This window comes from Sander vitreus, chromosome 10 (genome assembly GCF_031162955.1).
Source record: "Sander vitreus isolate 19-12246 chromosome 10, sanVit1, whole genome shotgun sequence".
NCBI classification, from domain to species: domain Eukaryota; kingdom Metazoa; phylum Chordata; class Actinopteri; order Perciformes; family Percidae; genus Sander; species Sander vitreus.
This window is the reverse complement of record NC_135864.1, coordinates 33,792,211-33,814,407: the sequence shown is the minus strand read 5'-3', so window position 1 is coordinate 33,814,407 and position 22,197 is coordinate 33,792,211. Positions and strand designations below refer to the sequence as shown.

The window sequence follows — 22,197 nt, the reverse complement described above, 5'->3', positions numbered from 1 at the left end:
CCTTTACATTACACAAGGTATTACAGACAATATCTTATTGAAATAAATATCTATCTCTATAATATATACTAGAGATCTTTCGATACCGATACCAGTATCAGCTCCGATACTGCCTAAAACTCTGGTATCGCGAAGTACTGGAGTTAATGCTCCGATACCACGTAATAAAGCTCTAAAGAAAAACTACATTAAAGTAGATAATTTATGTTCTTTTTCCGTTAGAAATGACTGTCAAACTGCATAATAAAAGAACGTTCTGTGGCAATCATGTTTCACAAAGAGTTAAACCTGAGACAGACCGACAACAAAGATAGAAATCATATCACATCCATACAGAGATAGTAGTATACAGTTGTTAAAACATAATAAAATATATGACACACTGGTATCGGCTGATACGCAAGTTCAGGAAGCAAAAAATGGTAATGGGCCATCTCTAGCGCGCACACACACACACACACTTACTTACTTCATGGAAGAAGAAAACAACACACACACACAAACAATTGCCCACAGTCTGAATAGCCTTTAATTGAAATTATTCACATTTAAACTCTCCCTCTGTACAAAACAGAGTTGGAGCTGATTTTCAGAAGGCCTTGACCCCCAATATTAGGAGACACTTGTTTGCCCAACACAAAGAAAGTTAGCCATCCGTTTTTTGGGGGGGGAAGATACAACTAAACAACTGATGCCTGCAGTGAAAAACTCTACATGTCTTAATGTAATCATCTTATATTCCCCAACTTAAAAAATAGGCTACATTGTACAATGTTATTTACAAAAGATTAAAAAAAGTTAAATCAAAATGGATTTTTTCAATCCTGCTGCAGCTCTGAAGTGACCAATCAGACCATTTCTTTGCTTAACACACTTAGGGTTAAAAACACCCTATAGTTTTCCAACTATTCCATTCTTTTTGGTTCCTCTCAAAAGCTTTTATTTAAAAAAGGTGAAAAAAAGCTTGAAATGTAATGTATTACAGTCATTAATGACCTTGGAGGCATTTAACTAATAATTCTCCACAGGAGGTAATACTGGAGCTCAGATGTCCATCTCAAACTGGTTGTCATCTGTTGAAAAGGGAGAGAAGAAACAGTTGAGATTAAAAAGGGGAGGCATTTGACAATCAGCTGGCAGTTTGCAAAACATTTGTGTATGTACCCAAAGCACAACCACACCTTAAACGGACTACAGAGAAGATGGCAAAGTACAGACCTTATCAATGCATTCATAACTGGCAAGAAAGAAAAAACACTAAACATTTGACTACTGGGTGGAGCTTGCAAATCCAGACCGCGTGACATGTCCTGTGTGTTTACCGACCCAGACAAGGGTGACAGGGGAAAAAGGGGGTCGACACTAATCCCTATGGTCTTTATTTTTGACAGGAGGAATGGAGAGGGACAGATTGATGGTTTGATGTATTTTTGCTTAATAATAAATAGCTGTCTCAACTTGCCCATGAGCCCAAACCTTTGGTTTACACTGCCATCATTTTATTTCCAACGAGTGATAATATCTTTTTTTTTTTTTTTTTTTCTCCCCTTCATTTATTTCATTAATTTCCTCTGGAGAGGGCTAACAGAAACACAGAAAATTCAGTTGACCCATATATTTGCTAAATAACTAGATTTTTCTTAACCCGTCAGCAACAACAAATTAACAGCTGACACCATCAGCTTAAAATTTAGAAAAAGCCTAGCTTATAGAGTATGACATATATAGTGATTGTTAAGTAATTAGCCACTGACCGAGTTTTAAAAGCCTAGTTAAACCCATAGAAGCTACAGCCTCTAAAAGACTAAACTAACACATGGCCATAATGCCTGAGCAACTGCTGTGTTGCAAAAATGTAGGCATAGCACTGCGAGAATATATGCTGCACCTATCTGCTGTAGTAGCACATGTTGAATACTCATGACAATGTAAAAACTGGCGACTCATGGTGGAAACAAAAGGGTTTCAAGTACATGAGAACACAGCTGGAAAAGTATTCTATGCATATGGAAATTAAGAGTAGTTCTTAGGATATTAGATAGGGCTACAAAAGTGTGCATTGTGGGGGGATATTTAGATTTTTATAAAACTACAAAAAAGCATGAAAGATGTATGGACATGTGTTTGCACACATGAACTTGGAAATGTGTGTTTACCAGTCCACTCTATAAAAACTAGTCAGAGAAAACTAGGTAGTTGTATGCTTACCTGCAATGTCCTCTTCTTCTTCCTCAGCCTCCTCCTTGAGATCCTGCAGTTTTCCCATGGGGTGCGTAGCAGGTACTGTTACCCCTGGGATCTGGGGCAGACAGCATGGGGGGGTACGGGCAAGAGGGGAGTTTCGACAATCCAACAGAAATTTTCTGTCGTAAATGATGCGGGTACCTGGGTTTTGAGAGACAAAAAAAGAAAAAAGTTAAACATCAAATCCCACTTGATGATCGAAAGTGAAGTTAATGCTCTGAAGACAAAATACAACAGATCAAAAGCAGGAATATCTAATATATGATAGATAAGTTATTACAAGAGCATCTTTACAGCTTAGCAAGGTGCACATTGGAGTAGTAGTATCATAGAAGTATCATTATCCTCTACCAGAGGCGATTTGAGTGAGAAAAGCAGGGTTCTGTGTGTGCGCAGGGGGGAGGGCTGAAGGATGTCACTGCCATGAGTTCTAGGAAATCAGAGTACAAAACATTCTCTCTTTGAAGCAAGAGGCCCTGAGGCTTAAGCAAGCCACATGTTTGTTCTTTGACTGGGTAAAATCGTTTAACATTGACAGTAGATGTGACATGCATAGGCATCTATCCAAGCTTTTCTCAAGTTTTCTCACAGCGTGATTTCAGGGTAAAGCAATCACACAAACCCTGCAGCTTACCACATCTTAAATCTTTCTGGCAGTCTCATGTCTGTCACCATTTGGACTTGGCCAACTCCAAGCGAAAACAGTGTTATAAATGGCGTGGTGTGATAAGTTTGACCAGGACATGACTGAGTCAAGGAGTGGTCTGCTGCTTTTTTATTGGAGTTTAAACCTGCTGAACCTCGCCACGAGGAAAAACATGTTATGTAATAACTGTGGTGAGCAGTTCGTCCTGGACAAAGGGAAGCAAAGCAGAGGGGTAATAGAGAGAGAAATGGGGCGAGGAAAGAGGGCTGGAATGCAAGCTATAGCATAGTGCAAGCAAAGCATTCCAAGACAGCACTAGAGTGCAGAGCAGTTATGTAAAAAAGGGGTCGGTCTAGCAACACATGGAATTACCCTCGCAGAGTGAAAGGTGTTGCACATAAAGTGGAATACAAGTCCAAACTGTGTTGCAAGTTCCTATGCTGTGTTAGCAGTGCCATCAAGTTTTGGTACAGATTTTTAAAAAACATATTGCTCACACTCTCTACATTAGACATGTCCTTCCCCTCCTCCTCTTAACTTGTACAAAATGTTCTCTACTGTTCCTCAAATGCAAAGCAAAGAGCAGCGGGGATAGGACAGCCTCCCAACTCCTCCACTGGCAGAGGCCAATCCCTCTTCTGTTCTGGCAGCTGGACACATACACCCCTTTTTAAATCACAAATCACGGGTTAGACTGCTCTTGTTGTCTTTAGACGTCAATGTTTTCGATGCAGCAAAAAGTGACTATGTTCAGACCCCAATGCACGTTATGTTTTTTATGTTTATGCCAATAACCCTGCATATCCCGTGTAAGGCAAAGTTACTAGTATTGTTATGCTATTAGCAATGGAAAGATGTACACGTCTGTTACTGTTTAGTATTTATACAGTAAAAACTGTCTGACTAACGTTACATACTTATGTTTGAGTGTAATGTAAACAAGTACTGTATTGTTTGATTTACAAAACGACAGCAAACTTGTTGACAGCATTTATGTTTTTAGTTACCAATTGTTTAGAGTTTAAGCTAATTTGGTTATTCTATGGTGTTAGGGCGAGCTAAATTATATTTTTAAACATACTTTTATCAGCTGCATATTTGTATTGTTTGGAGCTTCTCGCGAGAGCTTGTCGACGAGCTGTGAGCATTTGCAGGTATGCACAAATCATTGGGTTAACGTTACAACTCCAGCTAACTTTTTCTGGCAAGTTCCGCGGTGCGAACTCACTTTCTAAAGACTACTACGAAACCTCGAGAGAAAGCGTAGCACTCCCCAGTTCTTACCTCCAGGGGTGGTGGAGAAGAGCGTCCCCCCGGGTGTCTGGCTGTAACAGTCGGGAATCTGGGACCAGTCCTTTGGGGTGACCACCCTGGTGGGGATAGGGCAGCTTTTAACTTCATTTGTGCCGGTCGACATGCTAGCTTCTGCTTGGCTGCTGCAGGCGGAGTGTTTTTAAAAGTCCTCAAATTCGCTATGTAACGCTCGCGCACAGCCTTGCACAAAAACAAACGAAATCAAAGTTGTAGTGTTTTTTTTTGTTTTTGTTTTTACAACTAACAGTTACCAAAGTAAAAGTTAAGTAACTTAAACTTGTAAACTGATAATTCAAATAAGTAGAGAGCTTGGGGCCCGGTGCTGTCCGTCTCTATAAGCAGCTACCATGTGCTGTATTTGTAGCAGGCAGCCACTCGTGATGTTTTTGTGCAACAGCTCTGAGACACGTGGGGCAACGGATATGTGATAGTGCGAATGTTTTTAAGTACAAGACAGTCCGTGGGGGCAGAGAGGCGGTAACAATGGAGTAGGAGGGAAAAATCTGCTGATTGATCATCACATATTATGATGAGAACACAAATATTGAACGTGTAAATATGTTATTTTATACTACAAGAGAACATACAATGTAAAGTGAAGATGTAGCTAGCTGATGTTACCACCAGCCTATCATTCTCACTCAAACTGTTATCCTTTAGGAAAGCTTTACTTCATCCCTTTAATGTGGCTATACAGTATATTACAACATTGGTCTGGTGGATGGGGTAAGACTAAAATAAATGACTGATTAAGAAAATTGCTTTCCAAGGCGTCTCTGGTTCATTAAACAAGCGCACTTCCACCTGTCCGTCTTACTCACTCGACAACACTGCCCCCTACAGGCGTTTAAATGTGTGGCGCAGAGTGTGCACATTTCTCACGTAGAGCTCCCTATATCCATGAGAGAGCCTCACAGCTGCTGCAGATCTCTGGTTGACGTTGTCTTTAGCAACAACAATCAATACGAGCTTTGCCATTTCCCGTATCTATTCTTTTTTATTAACCTCTTTATCTATTACATTCAAGTTTTCAGAATTGTGCCGGCCTACATAGTTCAATTTTGTGTGTGTGTGTGTGTGTGTGTGTGTGTGTGTGTGTGTGTGTGTGTGTGTGTGTGTGTATGTGTGTGTGTATACTGTACAAAGAGAAAACTGTAATAACAACATTTAGTTTTCTTCCATGAATGTTAGGCTACCACAGATACCCATTCCGTAATACTGCAAATATATAAATATTGCAATACTTTCATCAGTGGGCCATAGGCTTATCACCAATGTTACCTCCTTCTATACTTAATATTTGAGATTAACGGTTTAAATGATAATCAAAACTACTTTGTAATTTTAATTTACACTTTCAGTTCCTTTCCAGTTTCCTATGATGATCAACATTAATACATTTGGGCCACTGTTTTTATGTATAAAAAATATTATTATGTCTAGTTGGATGTTTATATATTTTTAACAAATTGGCAAATTATTTAACCAATTTAAACTCACTGCAACACATGTTCACATTTAAATGTAAAATTTTAAATGGAATACAACATGTTCTTATGACCAGTAGTATCTTCCTTTAAAATACAGTTAATCTCTGTTTGCAAGAGTTAAAAACATCTCTTAGACAGTGTCCTCATTCAGGATCCTATGGCCTGAGGGTAGAAGCTCCTCCTGAGCCTCTCAGTGCTGGCCTGGTGTATATATCCTTTAGCCAGGGTAGGGCATCGCTTGCCTAAAGGATATTTACACCAGGCGCTAGTTTGGAAGTCAATAATGGTCCAAAATGCAATTTCCAGCAGTGTGATGAGGACACCTGAAGTCTCCAGTGCACATACACTGAGAATGTCAGTGAAGCAGGAGACATCTCCCGACACCTTGTTCAGAAGATAAACATTTGAAGAAAAAAAAATTAGATTCAGGACGGTCGACTCGGTGTGTCTGTGCGCGTTGTGTTGTTTTGTGTTTTAACTTTGTTTCTCAGCGAACAACTCTGCTTCTGTCTGGAGAGGGCTCAAACAGTTCACCAGCTTCAAGCCCAAAATCTCCCACTCCACCAAGCACTGCGCTGACCAGCTGTCTCCAGTGTTCACAGACATTTTCAACACCTCACTGGAGACATGTCATGTGCCAGCCTGTTTCAAGACCTCAACAATCATCCCTGTTCCCAAGAAGCCAAGGACAACAGGACTTAATGACTTCAGACCCGTCGCCCTGACCTCTGTGGTTATGAAGTCCTTTGAGCGCCTTGTGCTTTCTCACCTCAAAGCCATCACCAACCCCCTCCTGGACCCCCTGCAGTTTGCCTACAGAGCCAATAGGTCTGTAGACGATGCAGTCAATCTGGCCCTCCACTACATCCTCCGGCACCTGGACTCTGCAGGAACCTACGCAAGGGTCCTGTTTGTGGACTTCAGCTCTGCCTTCAATACCATCATCCCGGGTCTGCTCCAGGAGAAACTCTCCCAGCTTGGTGTGCCTGACTCCACCTGCAGGTGGATCACTAACTTCCTGTCTGACAGGAAGCAGCATGTGAAGCTGGGGAAAGACTTCTCCGACTCACAGACCATCAGCACCGGATCCCCTCAGGGCTGCGTTCTTTCTCCTCTGCTCTTCTACCTGTACACCAACAGCGGCACCTCCAGTCACCAGTCTGTCAAGCTTCTGAAGTTTGCGGACGACACCTCCCTCATCGGACTCATCTCTGATGGAGACAAGTCCGCCTACAGGTGGGAGGCTGACCACCTGGTGCAAGCAAAACAACCTAGAGCTCAATGCTCTAAAGACAGTGAAGATGGTTGTGGACTTCAGGAGGAACTCAGCCTCACCTGCCCCCATCACCCTCTGTGGCTCCACAATTAACACTGTGGAGTCTTTCCGCTTCCTGGGAACTACCATCTCCCAGGACCTCAAGTGGGAGCTGAACATCAGCTCCCTCGTCAAGAAAGCACAACAGAGGATGTACTTCCTGCGGCAACTAAAGAAAGTCAACCTGCCAAAGACAATGATGGTGCACTTCTACACAGCCAGCATTGAGTCCATCCTCACATCCTCCATCACCATCTGGTACGCTGCTGCCACAGCCAAGGACAAGGGCAGACTGCAGCGTGTCATTCGGTCAGCTGAGAAGGTGATTGGCTGCAATCTGCCGCCGCTCCAGGACCTTTACGCCACCAGGACTCTGAAGCGTGCTGGTAAGATTGTGGCCGACCCCTCCCACCCCGGACACAAACTCTTTGAGCCACTCCCCTCTGGCAGGAGGCTGAGGTCCATCAGGACCAAAACCTCACGTCACAAGGACAGTTTTTTCCCCTCTGCCACTAGCCTTATCAACAAGGCCCGGACCCCACCCTGACTCTCTCCACCCCACCTCTGGCTCTACATGCCACTGTACTTAATCTGCTCTTTTTATCTTAACTATTACTCTCTTATTTTTAATACATTCTGTGTGTGTATATATATTTATACTTATATTGTTTGTTCTGTTTAACCTGCTTGTTTAACTTATTTTAGAGAATGTGTGACGTGCTCCTACAACACCAAAACTAATTCCTTGTATGTGTAAAAAACGTACTTGGCAATAAAGCTTTTCTGATTCTGATTCTGATTCTGATAGAAAGGAAGAAAGAATACTACTTCAAAAAATACTGCTACCACAAATATATATTTTTAATTTTATTTTAAAGTGCCATTTTCAGTCCTGGTTGATTAAGAGTTTTTATGTGAATAAAAACAATGTAACAATTCCTATGAGGAAATTATTCCTTTTTCCACCCACTTGAGGGCAACATTGGCATTAATACATTTGGGCCACTGTTTGTATCTCTGCTCTCGGGCCCCTGACGTCACCACAGCTCAGCTCTTCATGAATTTGTAGAGTGATGTGAAAACTCTTACCTGTAGAAGGAGATGGTAGTGACCTTCTCCAACAAGCAGAGGGAACTGGCTTTGGCAGTCATCACCAATATCCATGGGAATCCAGTGGAGATTGTTGCAAAATATAAGTACCTGGGCACAATCTTTGACAACCTGCTAAAATTTGCTTCCAACACAGAGGAGATCCTCAGGAAATCCCGGCAGAGGGAGTATCTCCTGGGGAAGCTCACACAATTGTACATCATGACATTCTCTTTCACCTGCTGGTTCCTTCAGCCTTCAGAACAGATAATTAATAATAATAATTATACTCCCTGCCAGAGCCCTCTCCACTGTATGCGACCAGTAGATGCTAATGTCAGCGGGCAGGATCCTACAGGACTCCTCACAGGTCCTGTTCCCTGTGTTTGAGTGGCTCCCCTCAGGAGGTCCAGGCTGCAGGACCCCTCTCTCCCTTTCACATGGCTTGGACATGGCTTTTTGCGCTGGTCTTTTCTTACATTTATTATCATAAAGTTTACAGCTTTTTTGCACTATTATAATTCATCTCATTTCTGCACTAATATTCCTATATCGTTGTTTTCATAATGGGTAAAGTCTATTTCTTTTTTTGCTGTCATTCATTTCATTTTCAATGTTATTGTAATGTGTTATTTTGCTAAAGTGGGATATTTCAGTGTGTGTACTGTTCTAATCTACGTACTACAAATTGACCCACGGGGACAAATGAAATGGTTTGAATTGAATTACAGATGCATTCCTCAAAAGTTCAGGAAGGGATTAAAACGTGACAGCGATTTGCATATAATATATTCTACATTTATGTTTCCATTCAGTTTATGTATTTGTGATTTCTGCCTTCCACACATTTACATTACCTTATTTTACATATTGTGTTACATCCCTATATTTTAACTTGCACTATTTTACGTGTTAGTCTTCTCATGTAGTTTTTTTAACTTGGGATTTTCTTTTTACTGCTTCTGCAATTATAGTATATTTGACAATAAATAACGTGAACTTGAATAACCTGACTCTAACCACAGAGGCGGCCCTTCCTGTATGATGTTTTTCCTCTAGCCGCGGACGTAAGAAGAAAAAGGGGGGGGGACTCATGGGGGGAACTTCGGGTGCTCATTGGTCCAGAAATATGGAATCAGATGACGTAGTAGTTCCGGGTTTGTAGCTCCTCAGAAAAGGTAACTCTCGGTCATTTCTGGGTATATAGCTACATCCATGGTGGAGACACGACTGACCGGGTTTTCCGCGTTGAAGGTAAGAATGGCTCAAGCACTTTCTCTCTCTCTCTCTCTCTCTCTCTCTCTCTCTCTCTCTCTAGCACTGCGATGTCAATACTGTCTTTATCTGTTTGTAGACATGTGTTCGGGTTCATTTGTGTGGGAAACGTTGAATTGGGTTTAGCTACATCCTCTGTAGCTAACGTTTATCAACTTGGCGAAGGTTGCTCAATGATACGAGCAACGTGTACCGGCTTTTGTCATCCTCTCGCCTGGCACCGCGCTCCTCAGCCATTGTCAGATAACCGCTAAATAACGTATGTTTGGTTGAATTAGCCTCACAGGTCATCATATTTTTAAGATAGCATATTCTGATAAATTATTATTTTGTGGCTTTAATTTAAATGTAACGTTAGCTTGTTTTGTTTTAAGGCGTTTTTGGACATGAACTTTTGTACGTTACGTTATAACGTTAAGCAACCCAGCCAACACTGAGGTGGACATTTCCTGGCATGTAATCGTAATTTATATGGGTGAGCAATGAGCAATATCCGTCCAAAATGGCTAACGTTAGGCTACTATTGCCATGGAAATAACTTATTCATATGTGTATGACAGTGTAACACGCGTTATAATTCTGATAACGTTACACCAGGTGGGGTGTATCACTCATCTGTCATTATCAAGAGACGCGTGTGTTTATCCAGGCATACCGATGGTTTGCTAATGAAATGATTTGAATTGTTTTGTAGTTAATTCAGTTCCTCTAGACTAGACAAAACCCAGAAAGACTAGCTAGTCAATGAACAATGAATCACAGCTGCTTAATTATTGGCTATAGAAGCCTATGCTGTTATTACACAATATTTTTTTTATGGTTTACTTTAAGTTTGTAAAGCAAAGCAATTTGCAAAGCGTGGACAAGTTTGTGAAAGGACTGACAGGTTAACGTAAAACAGACGTTGAAGCTACACCGAACGCCACAACTAGCTACAAAACAAAGGAAACAAAATAGAGTGGTGACCACAGTGAGATCTACAGTGAGGAGCCTGGTTCCACTGCCAATCTCACGGTCCAATCGCATGGTCTTGTGTCGTCTCATTAACTATTCCTTCTCGGAGAAACAGCTGATTGTGGCGCACCTTAATCTCTCTCTGTCTCTCTCTCTCTCTCGCGCGCGCCCCTTCACTGAGAAACAGCTGATCTCTCTCTCAGCCAGGGCCCAATGCGCTGTCGCTTGCCAATGTCCTGACATCTGCCTGCCTGACACCTGTCTGACGCTTCTCTCGAGGATCTCGACCTCGCTGGCAAACGTTCTGGCATTCAAACGTAGCGCCCCAATCTTTATTTACCGTGTACAGCCAGATTTTCCTCTTGGATAGACATTTGTGTGACGTATGTGACGCTATGATTCACTGAAATGTGAATCACATTGTGTAAAAGTGAGGCCTTCAGGATAAGGAGGGGTGGTTGCATCAGTGCATTACTGACTTTTTATTTATCCTAAATTAAATAAAGTACAACTTCCTCTTCCAGACAGCTGTTGGCACATAACTGATATAATCCAGACTTTTTTTTTTTTGCTCTGACGTTTGACGTAAAATGCTTTGATTCATTATTTCACATGTGCTTGGTAAACAATCTTTCTCTTTTATTCCAACTTTAGGTATAACAGTTCAGGGACAGTGGACCAAATACTTTCATTCTACAGTTGTGGGATTCGAAACGTTGTCGACTCTGGACCTACACACCATTAAAAGTAGTCTGCATAGTTCCCTTTCACACACACTCTTCCAGAGAACAGTATGGGTCTCCAGTCAGACTATTCCCTCCAATCTATCCTCTTATTTCCAATCCACCTTTTGGTATGGCTGTACTCCACCCTGTCCTTTGTTCCCTGGTACTACATCACTGGTGCCGGGGAAAGAAAAGCTCTGTCCAAGCGCATAAAGGCCCGTTCCACTTCAGGCCACGCAGAGGGACCATACCGCTCTGTCGACCACTTCGATTCCTTGGCCACGGAGGACATCCCGGGGAAGGACACACTGGATAAGCTGTTCAAGCATGCTGTGCAGCGCTTTGGGCAAGCAGATTGTCTCGGCACCAGAGATATATTGAGTAGAGAGAATGAGATTCAACCCAGCGGTAAAGTATTCAAAAAGGTAAGGATTCCCATTACTATAATTTTTTTGGGGGGGAGGGATGTGAGGACAAAGATGTCTGATGCTGACTCTTTCCCCTGTTAGCTGATCCTGGGGGAGTATAGATGGCTCTCCTACAATGAAGTGGACACTGCAGTCAGTGAGTTTGGCAGTGGACTGGCAGCTCTGGGGCAGCAGCCCAAAAGCACTATTGCAATCTTTTGTGAAACCAGAGCAGAGTGGATGATCACTGCCCAGGCATGCTTCAGGCGCAACTTCCCATGTAAGCATACTACAGTTTTGTATAGTACAGTGTAAGACGGCATGTCACAAAGTGTGAATAATGTTATAACCGCTGTTTAAGTGTTCTGTATGTTTTGTATTCATAACAGTGGTGACATTCTATGCCACGCTTGGAGAAGATGCTATTGCATATGGACTGAACGAGACTGGAGTTACACATCTAGTTACCAGTGGGGAACTGCTTGAGACTAAACTGAAAGTGAGTTAATCCCTTACAGCACACAATCAGAACAACTCCCTCTGATTTCAAAAAGAAGCAATGATCAAGCTATGGTCATCAAACAGCTTGTCTATCTATATATATATATATATATATGTATGAATGTGTGTGTATATGTAGCTCCAAATTATCATCAGGTCACATTAAACACATAATTTCATCAAAGTTGGCATGCAGGTATGCAGCCACATAAATGAATGAATGAACACAGTATTTGTTGAGATGTATTTGAAGTTGGAAACATTATAGTCTATGACTGGTGCTCAGTCTTACTGCATTATGAAGCATTAAGTGCAACAAAATGTGGACTGTGTCAGGACTGATAAGTGTGAGAAAGGTTAGGAAATAAAGCTGGGAGCAATAGCGGTTTTACATGGACTCTGTGTATAGATGTGATTAGAAGCAGAATCCATACTCAAGATAAAGTAAAGTAAATTAGTTTCCATAAATATGGTACATCTTACACGGCCTTTTTAGATTCTTAACTTATTTTAACTTCTTCCAGTAGATTGATTTAGTAGGTCAGGTTGCCGGCCATTGTAAAGATCATGTCAGCGAATGTAGAGCTAGAAATCAGTCTTATTTTTAAAAGGAAATCATGTGATTGGTCATCCTGTTGTAATTGCAGCTTTGTCCTCTCTGTCCAGAATGTGCTTCCACAGATCCCAAAACTAAAGCACGTGATCTACGTCGACCAGAGGAAAATTAACACAGAAGGCTACCCAGCTGGACTCTCCATCCACAGCATGCAGGCCATACGAGAGATGGGCGCGCTGCCTGAGAATAGTGTGTATTTGTCTGACTCACCTTGGTTGTGCTTCTTTGTCAAATTCTGGGGTGAAAAGCCTCACACATGCTGTATAAGACAATAACTGTTTGTTTGTGTTGCAGTGGAGAGGGCCATTGTGAAGCCCCAGCCCTCTGATCTGGCCGTGGTGATGTACACCAGCGGCTCCACAGGCAGACCCAAAGGAGTCATGATTGTCCACAGTAACATAACCGCAGGAATGACAGGCCAGTGTCAACGCATCCCTGGACTCGGGTGAGTTTCAGTGTTGGTCAGTATACATACATTTAGTAGGGCTGCTCGATTTAAAAAAAAAAAAATATATATATATATAAATAAATATAAATAAAAATAGTAATCACGGTTATTTAACTCGTTACTCGTTGACTTTTTGGAAAGATGTTGAACTTAAAAAAAAAAAAAGTAAGAAGTTAAACAAATCAACGTTAATAAAATCACCTAGAACTTAGAAATGTCCCTTAATACTGTTTCCATTTGGGAAAAAAAGTCCAGTTAGAACACAAGACAAAATAAGAGTTTACTTGCAAAACGTAATGTCCAAAATAATCATTTTCCTCAATTATTCTGCTTTTGTGATCATTAGGAGCTGAAATCATAATCACGCTTAAAATTTGTATTAATTGCACAGACCTTACAACTAGTATATTATTGCAATTTGCACAGCAGTTTTTTTTTTTTTTTTTTTTTTTTTTTTTTACCATTCTCAAACCAGGGTTCAAATGACTGCATGTTCACAGCTCTTACTGAATAGCACATCTCTTCAGTGTTCTTTTGTCTATTTCAACTAAAACATTGAAAGTGCCAAGTAGATAACTGTAGAATGTTCCATATAAATGCGTGCTGGGACGGGCTTCCACCAGCTATCTAGAGGTGTATACGGAGATGGATGGTGCATTTTTGAGACTGTGCCATCTAAATTCACAAGCGGTGAACCAAGGAACAGCACTCAAAGGTGTTTAGTGTGATCACTGGAAAGAGAAACAGAAAACATGTAGGAGCTGCACCCTGGCCCTAACCTTTACTTCTTCTCTTCCTGTGTTGTGACAGGCCTAATGATACTTACATTGGCTATCTGCCCCTGGCTCATGTTCTTGAAATGACTGCTGAAATCTCCTGTGTCACATATGGCTGTCGGATCGGCTACTCTTCCCCCCAGACACTTTCAGACCAGGTAATACCCAGCACCAACACCAGGTTGGACCACCTATTACAACATATCTGTCATGCTATATTTCTTAATAACATACCAGGGTGTGGTTACCAATATTCGTGTCTACATTGTTTCCAGTGGCTTAATCATTGTTGCTGTCTAATGTAATCAGTGTTTTTGTTCCCTTTAGTCCACTAAGATAAAGAAAGGAAGTAAAGGAGACTGCTCTGTGCTCCAGCCCACCCTGATGGCAGCTGTGCCAGTAAGTAACCTGCTTTATATTCTTCCATCTGTCCACCTCTCCCTACTCTGTTCTCCCTCTCTCTGGTTTTCCTCCACTCTCTGTTTGCTCAATTTTACACACAATCTTTTTTTAACCTACTTATCACCAAATAAATAAAATATTTTTTTTTCACCTTTTAAAAGGAAATTCTGGATCGCATCAACAAGAATGTGATGAGCAAAGTGCAGGAAATGAGTTTCATTCAGAAGACGCTGTTTACACTGGGCTACAAATATAAACTGGAGCAGATCAAGAGGGGCTATGACGCACCGCTCTGCAATGCGTAAGAAACCACCATGTCTCCTTCAGTGCCCTTTTAGAAATGTGTTTGTGGTGTTCAACTTCAAATAAAACACAGAAATGTCTTTTCAGCCTGTTATTCCAGAAAGTGAAGAAACTTCTGGGAGGACGGGTGAGGATGATGTTGTCTGGAGGAGCCCCCCTGTCCTCGGCCACTCAGAGATTCATGAATGTGTGTTTCTGTTGTCCAGTGGGTCAGGGCTATGGCCTCACTGAAACCTGTGGAGCAGGCACCATCACAGAGGGTGAGATGAGATGTAAAGTGTTTAAGTGTGTAAATATAAGAATGAATAATTATGTTATTAAGGTATTGTGTCTTATTATACATTACAGTTATGGACAACAGCACTGGTCGTGTTGGAGCTCCTCTTTTTTGCTGTGAGCTCAGACTCCGGGACTGGGCTGAAGGTATGGTTGAAAACCTGTTGGTACATGCTGTACATACAATGACGAATGAAAAGTATTTTTAATTACAGGCAGAGTTTTCCCTAGCTTTGTGGAAGACTTGTGTGTGTATTTGGCGGGGGGGGTTTAGGCCTCATTCCTCAAGAAAATGTCAAGTTTTTTTCAATAAAAAGCAATTTCCCCACACATTTTTGTGGGTTTTTGTGTCTATTTGTAGTCGTGTTGTGTCACGTTTTGGTCATTTTTGTTTTCTTTGGGGTTGTTTTGGGTCTCTGTGGTCATTTTGTGTCTCTTTGTGGTAGTTTTGTGTCTCTTTTTCACATCATGATATCGTTATTATAACCATATCGGTGTCTAAAACGTTGGAAAAGCTAAAGCAGATAATATATAAATAACACTCAAAAACCTTAAGAAAAAAACTTGCTAAAGAAGTCCATCTACAATCATTATATCTGAGAAAAGTCTTAGTTACATTCATTTGGCTTAGGTGCTGCCTAAAACGGCTCGGGTGCTGCACCTTAACCTTATAATGGCAGCGAAAACCCTGACAGAGTAATTCTATTTCATTTTACTACTTTGTTTACCACTTTCTCTCAGGTGGCTACACCAGCAAAGACAAGCCAAACCCAAGAGGTGAGATCCTGATTGGCGGTCCCAATGTAACCATGGGTTACTACAGGAATGAAAGCAACGATCAGGACTTTTTTGTGGACGAAAAGGGTCAGAGATGGTTCTGCACCGGAGATGTAGGAGAGATTTACCCAGATGGCTGTCTACAAATAGTGGGTGTGTATTATTGTTTTCTAGCTTTCCATCATTTTATTTTTCAATTCATACAGGTTACACATCCAATCTTAGCCTTAAAAAGAATGGTACATAACATAGATACTAGACTCAGACAACGGCTAATCATACCAACAGACGAAAGAGAGAGGAAAACAATACTAACCTAGATTATCATCCTCCATGATATAATTACAATAACAATGAAATGTTAATAGCCATGTGGACTTTATTCTTTGGGGATCATCTCCTCCCAAAGTTGTAAAACCTTTTGAATAGGATTTCAGCACAGTCCTCTCCAAAAAAACCTGCAGCAGCCTGTTGCACCAGCTGTGTGTAAGTTCACACTAAACGGTACGTTAAATGGGTTGAAACTAGATCCATCATAGAAATCCAAAGGGTGTAATCATAGAAAAAAATGGCCATAACTTGGCCATTGCAAACTAATTGGTCTAAATGAGTGTTGAGTGTTTACCTTGCATTGTGTGTTGTGTTGATTCAGAAATAAATGCTCGTACGACTTATTTAATACTCTAGTCTACTTTGTATAGTTCTGGTGGAAAGCTGTCAGGGCCAGCAGCTTTCCCCGAGGGAGTGTCGTCAATAGCATCATCCTTTATCTATGCAAATTTATTTAAAGCCTGTCTATGTATTTGCTGTCTTACTTTTTCCACTTTACTAAGGCCCATAGCTGTCATCTGATACTGTTTGCAAAAGGCACACTATAAACATGTTTAAACACTGATCTGCAGTCAATGTGGTTGTAACTTCTGACAGGCAAGCTGTTTGTGCTTGATTACAGAGCACTATTGTAAACAGATTTTTTTTTTTTCTATTCTCATATAGACCGCAAGAAAGACTTGGTCAAACTGCAGGCTGGAGAGTATGTATCTCTTGGTAAGGTCGAGTCGGCACTGAAAAACTGCTCTATCATAGACAACATCTGCGCTTACGCAAACAGGTGAGTAATTTGCCTTCATTTAAAGGAAATGTGATTTTGAGTTTATTCCATATCCATTTGTAGGAATACATGTGTTTTACTGTGGCAAAGCATTTAAAGTTACTGAAAACATTAAATTATAACTAAAAAGTCACGGTATGGACGGGTCAATTGGATGCAAATAAAATCAATGACTAGATACCTACAGGTTAGGAATCATGTGAAATCCTTTCTCCCAGATAAACTTGATCCGTGTGTCAGGTTGAGAATGAGGTCAATCACATTTCTCACTTCTACAATGCCTTTCAAAATCTCTAAATACCTTCTACAGACAAGCTTGGTAAGAAGATTTAGGTGTAAATGTATCAACTGACCTATGAAAAGACAGACTTAGACTTCCATCCATATGTTGTTTACAGATTGAATTATTCCAAAGACAAACCTCATAATTGTTTTTCAGATGTCTCACCTCTGTGTGATAAATGTCGGTCAACTGAAGCCACTCTTTCATATAATTACGCATTCTGCTCCAAACTGCTCCTACACTCCCATACTGTGGAGAGTATGTTTGTATTGGAATCCATATAAACTGTACAGAAAGTTGGAGAAGGTTCTCCTAACTAAAATATTTACAGTTCCATCCATTCCGACCCATTCCCTGAATATCAACTTCAAAACTTGACGAGATTTCTTTTTCATACCTAAAAACATACTGTGATATGTAGTGATCATCCAGTCCTCAGGATAGTTAGAAATGTATATTTTTGTTTGCCTTGTGTAATTAATTTGGACAACAAATTTGGTTATTGCATCACAACTTCATCATCCCCCAACCCCCCTTTAAATATATATTTAATATTGTATAATCACCCCAGTCCTTACTAACTAACAAGTAATCAAGATATCAAAGCAATAGTAGTTTCTCACGTTTCCCAGTTCATATGTTGACCTTTAGGTCACAGTCCCACTCATTTCATTTTCTCTTATTCTATTCCACATCAACCAACATTTCAACTGCATTCATGTTTCTCTTCAGCTGACATTTGAACTCTTATGCTTAGCCCGTTTTTCCACCATGCGCGTCTGCGCTGCGTTGCGGAAGCACCGCGATCCTCGCGACCAATCGCTGCCATTCCACGAGCCGCGCTGCGTCCCAGCAGCGTGCGTGAAGCGGCTCTCGACTCCGCTCCACTAAAGATACGCGCCAGGTCTATTTTCACGCGAGCTGCGGGGCGTTCAGGCATCCGGGCAGGAAGTTAAACAGCGAGAGCATCCAGTCATTTTACCAAAAGACACTAAACTGACACTTTCAGGTCTCAGGTCTTCACCTCTGAACAACAAAAAAGACTTCAGCCCCTATACGTCTAACAACTTCAACACACAATTTACTTGAACTGCTTTCAATGCAGCACTTCAACGGACATCTTTCAGTTCATAACACTGGAACAGTCACTAAAGTCTATCAGGACTTTCACTTCAACTGTACCACCTACACTTCAACTGAAGTGCTTGAACTTTAACTGAATATACAACTTCTTTGAGCACTTTCACTTCAACCGATAGTTCAACTTTAGTACGTGCTTACAATTACATTACCACTGTAACGTACTTCAGTGCTTACGCTTCCAAATCCAGCTTCTTTCAGAACCTCCTTTATAACTATATCAACTTTAAGTTTTTTTCTTTTGAATGCCACCTCAACTGATTGTTTGAACTATTTTAAATGTTTCAACTGCAAATGTTCAGCAGCGAGCACACATACGTTTTTCTCTGAAGCTTTTTGTCGACCTTCTTTCTATTGTTCATCCTTTCAGTGAACAGAACTACGTGATCAGCTTCGTGGTTCCCAACCAGAAAAGGATGACACAACTGGCCAATCGGAGCGGCATAGTGGGGGAATGGGAGGAGATCTGCACTCACCCCGACATGGAACGAGAGGTTCTGAATGAGATCAAGAAGGTTGCTGCTAACAGTAAGAAATGACTGGGTTTTTATGATATTGTGATATATGGCTTTACAAATTCTTTACTTTTATGTATACTTCTTTCTTCTGTTCTTATCTCCATCTATACATATTCTGTATGCTATGTACCAATCGGTGTGGGTAAGAATCACTGTTCTTCCTCTTCACTTTTCATCCATCTAGATAAACTCCAGCAATTTGAGATTCCAGTGAAGGTACATCTGAGTCCAGAGCCGTGGACCCCCGAGACAGGTCTGGTCACAGATGCGTTCAAGCTGAAGAGGAAAGAGCTGAAGAACCACTATCTCCATCACATAGAGAGAATGTATGGGGGCAAATAACTTTGCTCACCGTCACACAAGAGTCTCAATTGTATCCATAACCACTGTAAAAAATCTCCTGGTACCCAATCGGATTTTTATTGCCGTTTGTGTACCACAGGCGTCCAAATGAAAATGTCTTTAACAGAAAAGCTGAAGGTGTTGATAGTTTTAGTTGTTGATCCACGTGTGCTGCTTTCTATTATTGTGTAGATTTGATTGTTAATGAAATGCACAAGTGGCAACTCTTATTTCATAAAAAGGGTCCGAGAACATTACAACACTCAAATGCGATCCACTTTAATCTGCCGGCACTCCGTTTGTAGCTGATCAAAAAGTACCACTGTCCTCCATATGTTGCCAATGCTCTGCTTTACTTCCATTGAAAATTGTAACTGTAATCATCAGAGTACTGATGTCAGTGTCTTTCAGTCTGCAGTACTTGTGTAGTCAAGCAGAAGTAGGTGGCGTATAAATAAATAAAAATGGCTTAACTGCCACGTTATGTTTACTTGAGGAAAAATATCCACACCCAGATACAGCGACATGGATCGTATAGATCATGTCTGCTAAACCACCTACTTCTTTTCTTCGTTTTATTTATGATTTTGTTATTGTGTCAATTTATTCAGAAAGTAAGACCAAAATGTGTGAATATAAACGACTCAGGAAGATAAGCAAATGTTTTAATATATGAAATTGTCAAATAGTCGGTTGCTTGTATAAAAAGCCCTTTTGTCAAAATTCTTGTTGGCACCTTATTTATTTAAGAGCAAGCATGCCTAAAATGCTTATTAGCATAATGCTTACCAGCATTAGCTAATCTGAAATGGCAGTAATGCTGTGCGTAATATACCTCAGTTAACGGGTTAACGTACAGGTTGGTATTTTAAGGTTATTTGAAGTGGAGTCCGTTCATTTTATATATTTTTTCAAGTGTTGTCATGTTAATGGATTTGCATCATTAAAACTTGACAGTCGCTTTACAGTGGTTGTTTGGTGATCCTATTTGTATTTATTATCATGCATCATTATGATCACATGCCTTGTTCAACATTTAAAGAGTAAACTTTTTTTTGTATTATTGGTGTATGGCGTTTTTATTTTATTACAAAAAAGAAAAGAAAAAAAAAGTCCATCTAGATTATCACTTTTGTGTTCATACATTTCAGAGGGGAATGTGGAGATGGGGAGAGCCTCAGCTATTCCAGTCTTGAAATCGGAAACAGTCACTAGCAATCTTCCAAACAGGCTGGTCGTTGTTGGGTGTAGCCTGAGCGGTCAGAAGAAAGTTCTGGTTGAAGAAACGCTGTTTGTTCCCCTCAAACTTGACTGTCCCACCCGTCACCACGAGCAGTGTAGTCTGGCCTTGGGTTGCTTGCTCTGTGAATGAAGAAAGGCTAGATTAATGCTGGATTAGAGCATCTTCACTCTAAAGAACATTGCACGTGTAAATGAATAGCATAGATATTTTCCCACTTTAATTTGACAACATGCATGCCATTTTAATGCTCTGCTTCTAGTAACATTTGAGAACTACCTATAGCACTTGAATAGGTTTTGAGTTTGCCCCACTAACCGTGAACTGGCTGACAATCCAGTGTTTGAACTTGGAACTCGCTCGAAGGCAACGACTCAAAAAACTCGCCCAGAGCATGCTGTCCTGACACCACATTCCCATTCCACACCAAAGTAGCTTTGTCCAGGTAGAGCCGGGTCAAGTTCTGAGAAATAGGAGCCAGTTAATAATGACCGTTTAGAACAACATTAACATCAACCAAACACATCACATTTTTATCCTACTGAATGTCCCTGTCTTGTGTTTTTTTAAATGTTGGAATGCATCACTTGACTGTCACAACTAATTTCATTGTACTCCTATGCAATGACAATATATTATTGATTGATATGATGATATATGATTCGGAGACTCTGAGAGAACTTATGTTGTAAATTGTATGAGCAAGAAACAACCCTCAATATGTTTTAATAATGCACCAGGTTATTGTTTACATTAAGAATTTAACACTTTTTTTTTGTTTAAAGTACTTTTTTTATTGTCATCGTAATACCAACTGGCGCAACATACATATCGCTAAAGGCTGCAACATGTCCGATAGACATATTTTTTGTGTATGTTCCATAACATATAATGTTTATTTATCGCAAGTAATATGGTTATCGCGATATTCGACAACGTTATCACACATCCATATTTTCCTCATATCGTGCAGCTCTACTTTTTAGTTCTACATCCATTGTAAAAAGGCATATATTAAAAATATTTCTGGATTTGATATCAGATCACTCAAACAAAGATCGACTTTAATTGGAGAATCGATTATTTTAACCCAGCCCTAGAAAACAGTGAGCTCTAGTATTAGCTACTGCCAGACCAATACTGGATTTTGGAGGCTAATGAAGATCTTGATATATGGGGAAGAAAAATTATTTTTCTTCCCCATATAACAACTTATTTTTTTTCTTTGGATAAGGATCCCTTAAATTTGATGTGTGTTGTTTGGGACATTTTATATTTGAAAAGTAAAGTTGTCACTGCTCTCTGGTGACCAAACTGTTATGTAATGGCGACACTGTAACGTTACCTCAAACATATTTTTGACAATTTGGGGTTGCAATTTCTTATCTGATATAAACGCCAATATCGATATCTCTGTGTACTTAAAATATCACGGTACTGTCAAGCTCTCGTGCGCTCATACAAACACACGAGTAACGTTACTCGTGTGTTCCATTTCAGAGAACAAAACAATCACCCACCCTCCTTTTTTTATCCACGCAGTCGTAATAAATGTTGACAAATTCTTCTGAATATCTGCATGACTGGTCGGCATGGGTCCTGAAATCCTGGTGATGGGAAAATCACTTATTAAATGATCAAGATAATTCAAAGTTAAGGTAAAGTAAAAAAAGTGACAAAAAAAAAAGCGCACATTGGAAACCAGCTAACGTGAGCTAGCAAAACTACGCGTTAGCTGGTTGATTAACGTTACAGCAAAAGTTTCAAACTCACCAGCGTGTTTGCCATAAGTAAAGCTATAAGGATCAGAACAATACTAAATTGACTGACTGCTATCAGATACGAGAATGGAAAATATTTCCAAGCATCAATTTAGGCGTCTTTTCCTTTTCTTTCACTGTTCATTAAGCAGCCAATGCAGCCATTTTGCCGCATGTATTACTTCCTGTAGGCACCAACTATACCTACCAAAGCAAAATGTTTGTATGTTCATTCAAATGCAATG

The 22,197-nt window shown here is 40.5% G+C and overlaps 3 protein-coding genes across 4 annotated transcripts; 1 reads left to right on the top strand and 2 right to left on the bottom strand.

Annotated features, from left to right (window-relative positions):
* Positions 1-511: 511 nt before the first annotated feature.
* On the bottom strand, positions 512-4,596 carry eif4ebp3l (eukaryotic translation initiation factor 4E binding protein 3, like). Its single transcript, XM_078261255.1, has 3 exons — positions 4,175-4,596; positions 2,209-2,385; positions 512-1,073 (listed from the first exon to the last, which is right to left on the bottom strand). Exons 1-3 carry the CDS (start codon positions 4,305-4,307, stop codon positions 1,045-1,047), a joined length of 339 nt encoding a protein of 112 aa, XP_078117381.1. The 5' UTR covers positions 4,308-4,596; the 3' UTR covers positions 512-1,044.
* Positions 4,597-9,248: 4,652 nt separating this feature from the next.
* On the top strand, positions 9,249-20,012 carry acsl4a (acyl-CoA synthetase long chain family member 4a). The gene is made up of 15 exons (XM_078261250.1): positions 9,249-9,352; positions 10,982-11,477; positions 11,562-11,739; positions 11,849-11,958; positions 12,627-12,765; positions 12,871-13,021; positions 13,835-13,958; positions 14,128-14,199; positions 14,364-14,503; positions 14,593-14,765; positions 14,854-14,928; positions 15,523-15,711; positions 16,555-16,669; positions 18,463-18,620; positions 18,795-20,012. The coding sequence occupies exons 2-15, from the start codon at positions 11,121-11,123 to the stop codon at positions 18,950-18,952; spliced, it is 2,139 nt and encodes a 712-aa protein (XP_078117376.1). The 5' UTR covers positions 9,249-9,352; positions 10,982-11,120; the 3' UTR covers positions 18,953-20,012.
* nxt2 (nuclear transport factor 2-like export factor 2) lies at positions 19,572-22,150 on the bottom strand. Of its 2 annotated transcripts, XM_078261252.1 has the most exons (4): positions 21,966-22,149; positions 21,713-21,799; positions 20,511-20,655; positions 19,572-20,314 (listed from the first exon to the last, which is right to left on the bottom strand). In XM_078261252.1, exons 1-4 carry the CDS (start codon positions 21,978-21,980, stop codon positions 20,130-20,132), a joined length of 432 nt encoding a protein of 143 aa, XP_078117378.1. In that variant the 5' UTR covers positions 21,981-22,149; the 3' UTR covers positions 19,572-20,129. The 2 variants fall into 2 exon arrangements, with proteins under 2 accessions (XP_078117378.1, XP_078117379.1); XM_078261253.1 differs by lacking the exon at positions 21,713-21,799 and having other exon boundaries at positions 21,966-22,150.
* Between the last annotated feature and the right edge of the window lie 47 nt (positions 22,151-22,197).

What these genes read in the sequence shown, in the direction of transcription:
- eif4ebp3l (XM_078261255.1), bottom strand. Translation starts at nt 4,307, where the DNA reads ATGTCGACCGGCACAAATGAAGTTAAAAGCTGCCCTATCCCCACCAGG. An exon ending in CTTCTCCACCACCCCTGGAG is followed by an intron (nt 2,386 to 4,174) that starts GTAAGAACTGGG and finishes CTCAAAACCCAG; the next exon opens with GTACCCGCATCATTTACGAC. An exon ending in AGAAGAAGAGGACATTGCAG is followed by an intron (nt 1,074 to 2,208) that starts GTAAGCATACAA and finishes CCTTTTCAACAG; the next exon opens with ATGACAACCAGTTTGAGATG.
- acsl4a (XM_078261250.1), top strand. Translation starts at nt 11,121, where the DNA reads ATGGGTCTCCAGTCAGACTATTCCCTCCAATCTATCCTCTTATTTCCA. An exon ending in AGCAGGCACCATCACAGAGG is followed by an intron (nt 14,766 to 14,853) that starts GTGAGATGAGAT and finishes TATACATTACAG; the next exon opens with TTATGGACAACAGCACTGGT. An exon ending in ACTCCGGGACTGGGCTGAAG is followed by an intron (nt 14,929 to 15,522) that starts GTATGGTTGAAA and finishes ACTTTCTCTCAG; the next exon opens with GTGGCTACACCAGCAAAGAC.
- nxt2 (XM_078261252.1), bottom strand. An exon ending in GCGTGGATAAAAAAAGGAGG is followed by an intron (nt 20,656 to 21,712) that starts GTGGGTGATTGT and finishes CCTATTTCTCAG; the next exon opens with AACTTGACCCGGCTCTACCT. An exon ending in GGATTGTCAGCCAGTTCACG is followed by an intron (nt 20,315 to 20,510) that starts GTTAGTGGGGCA and finishes CTTCATTCACAG; the next exon opens with AGCAAGCAACCCAAGGCCAG.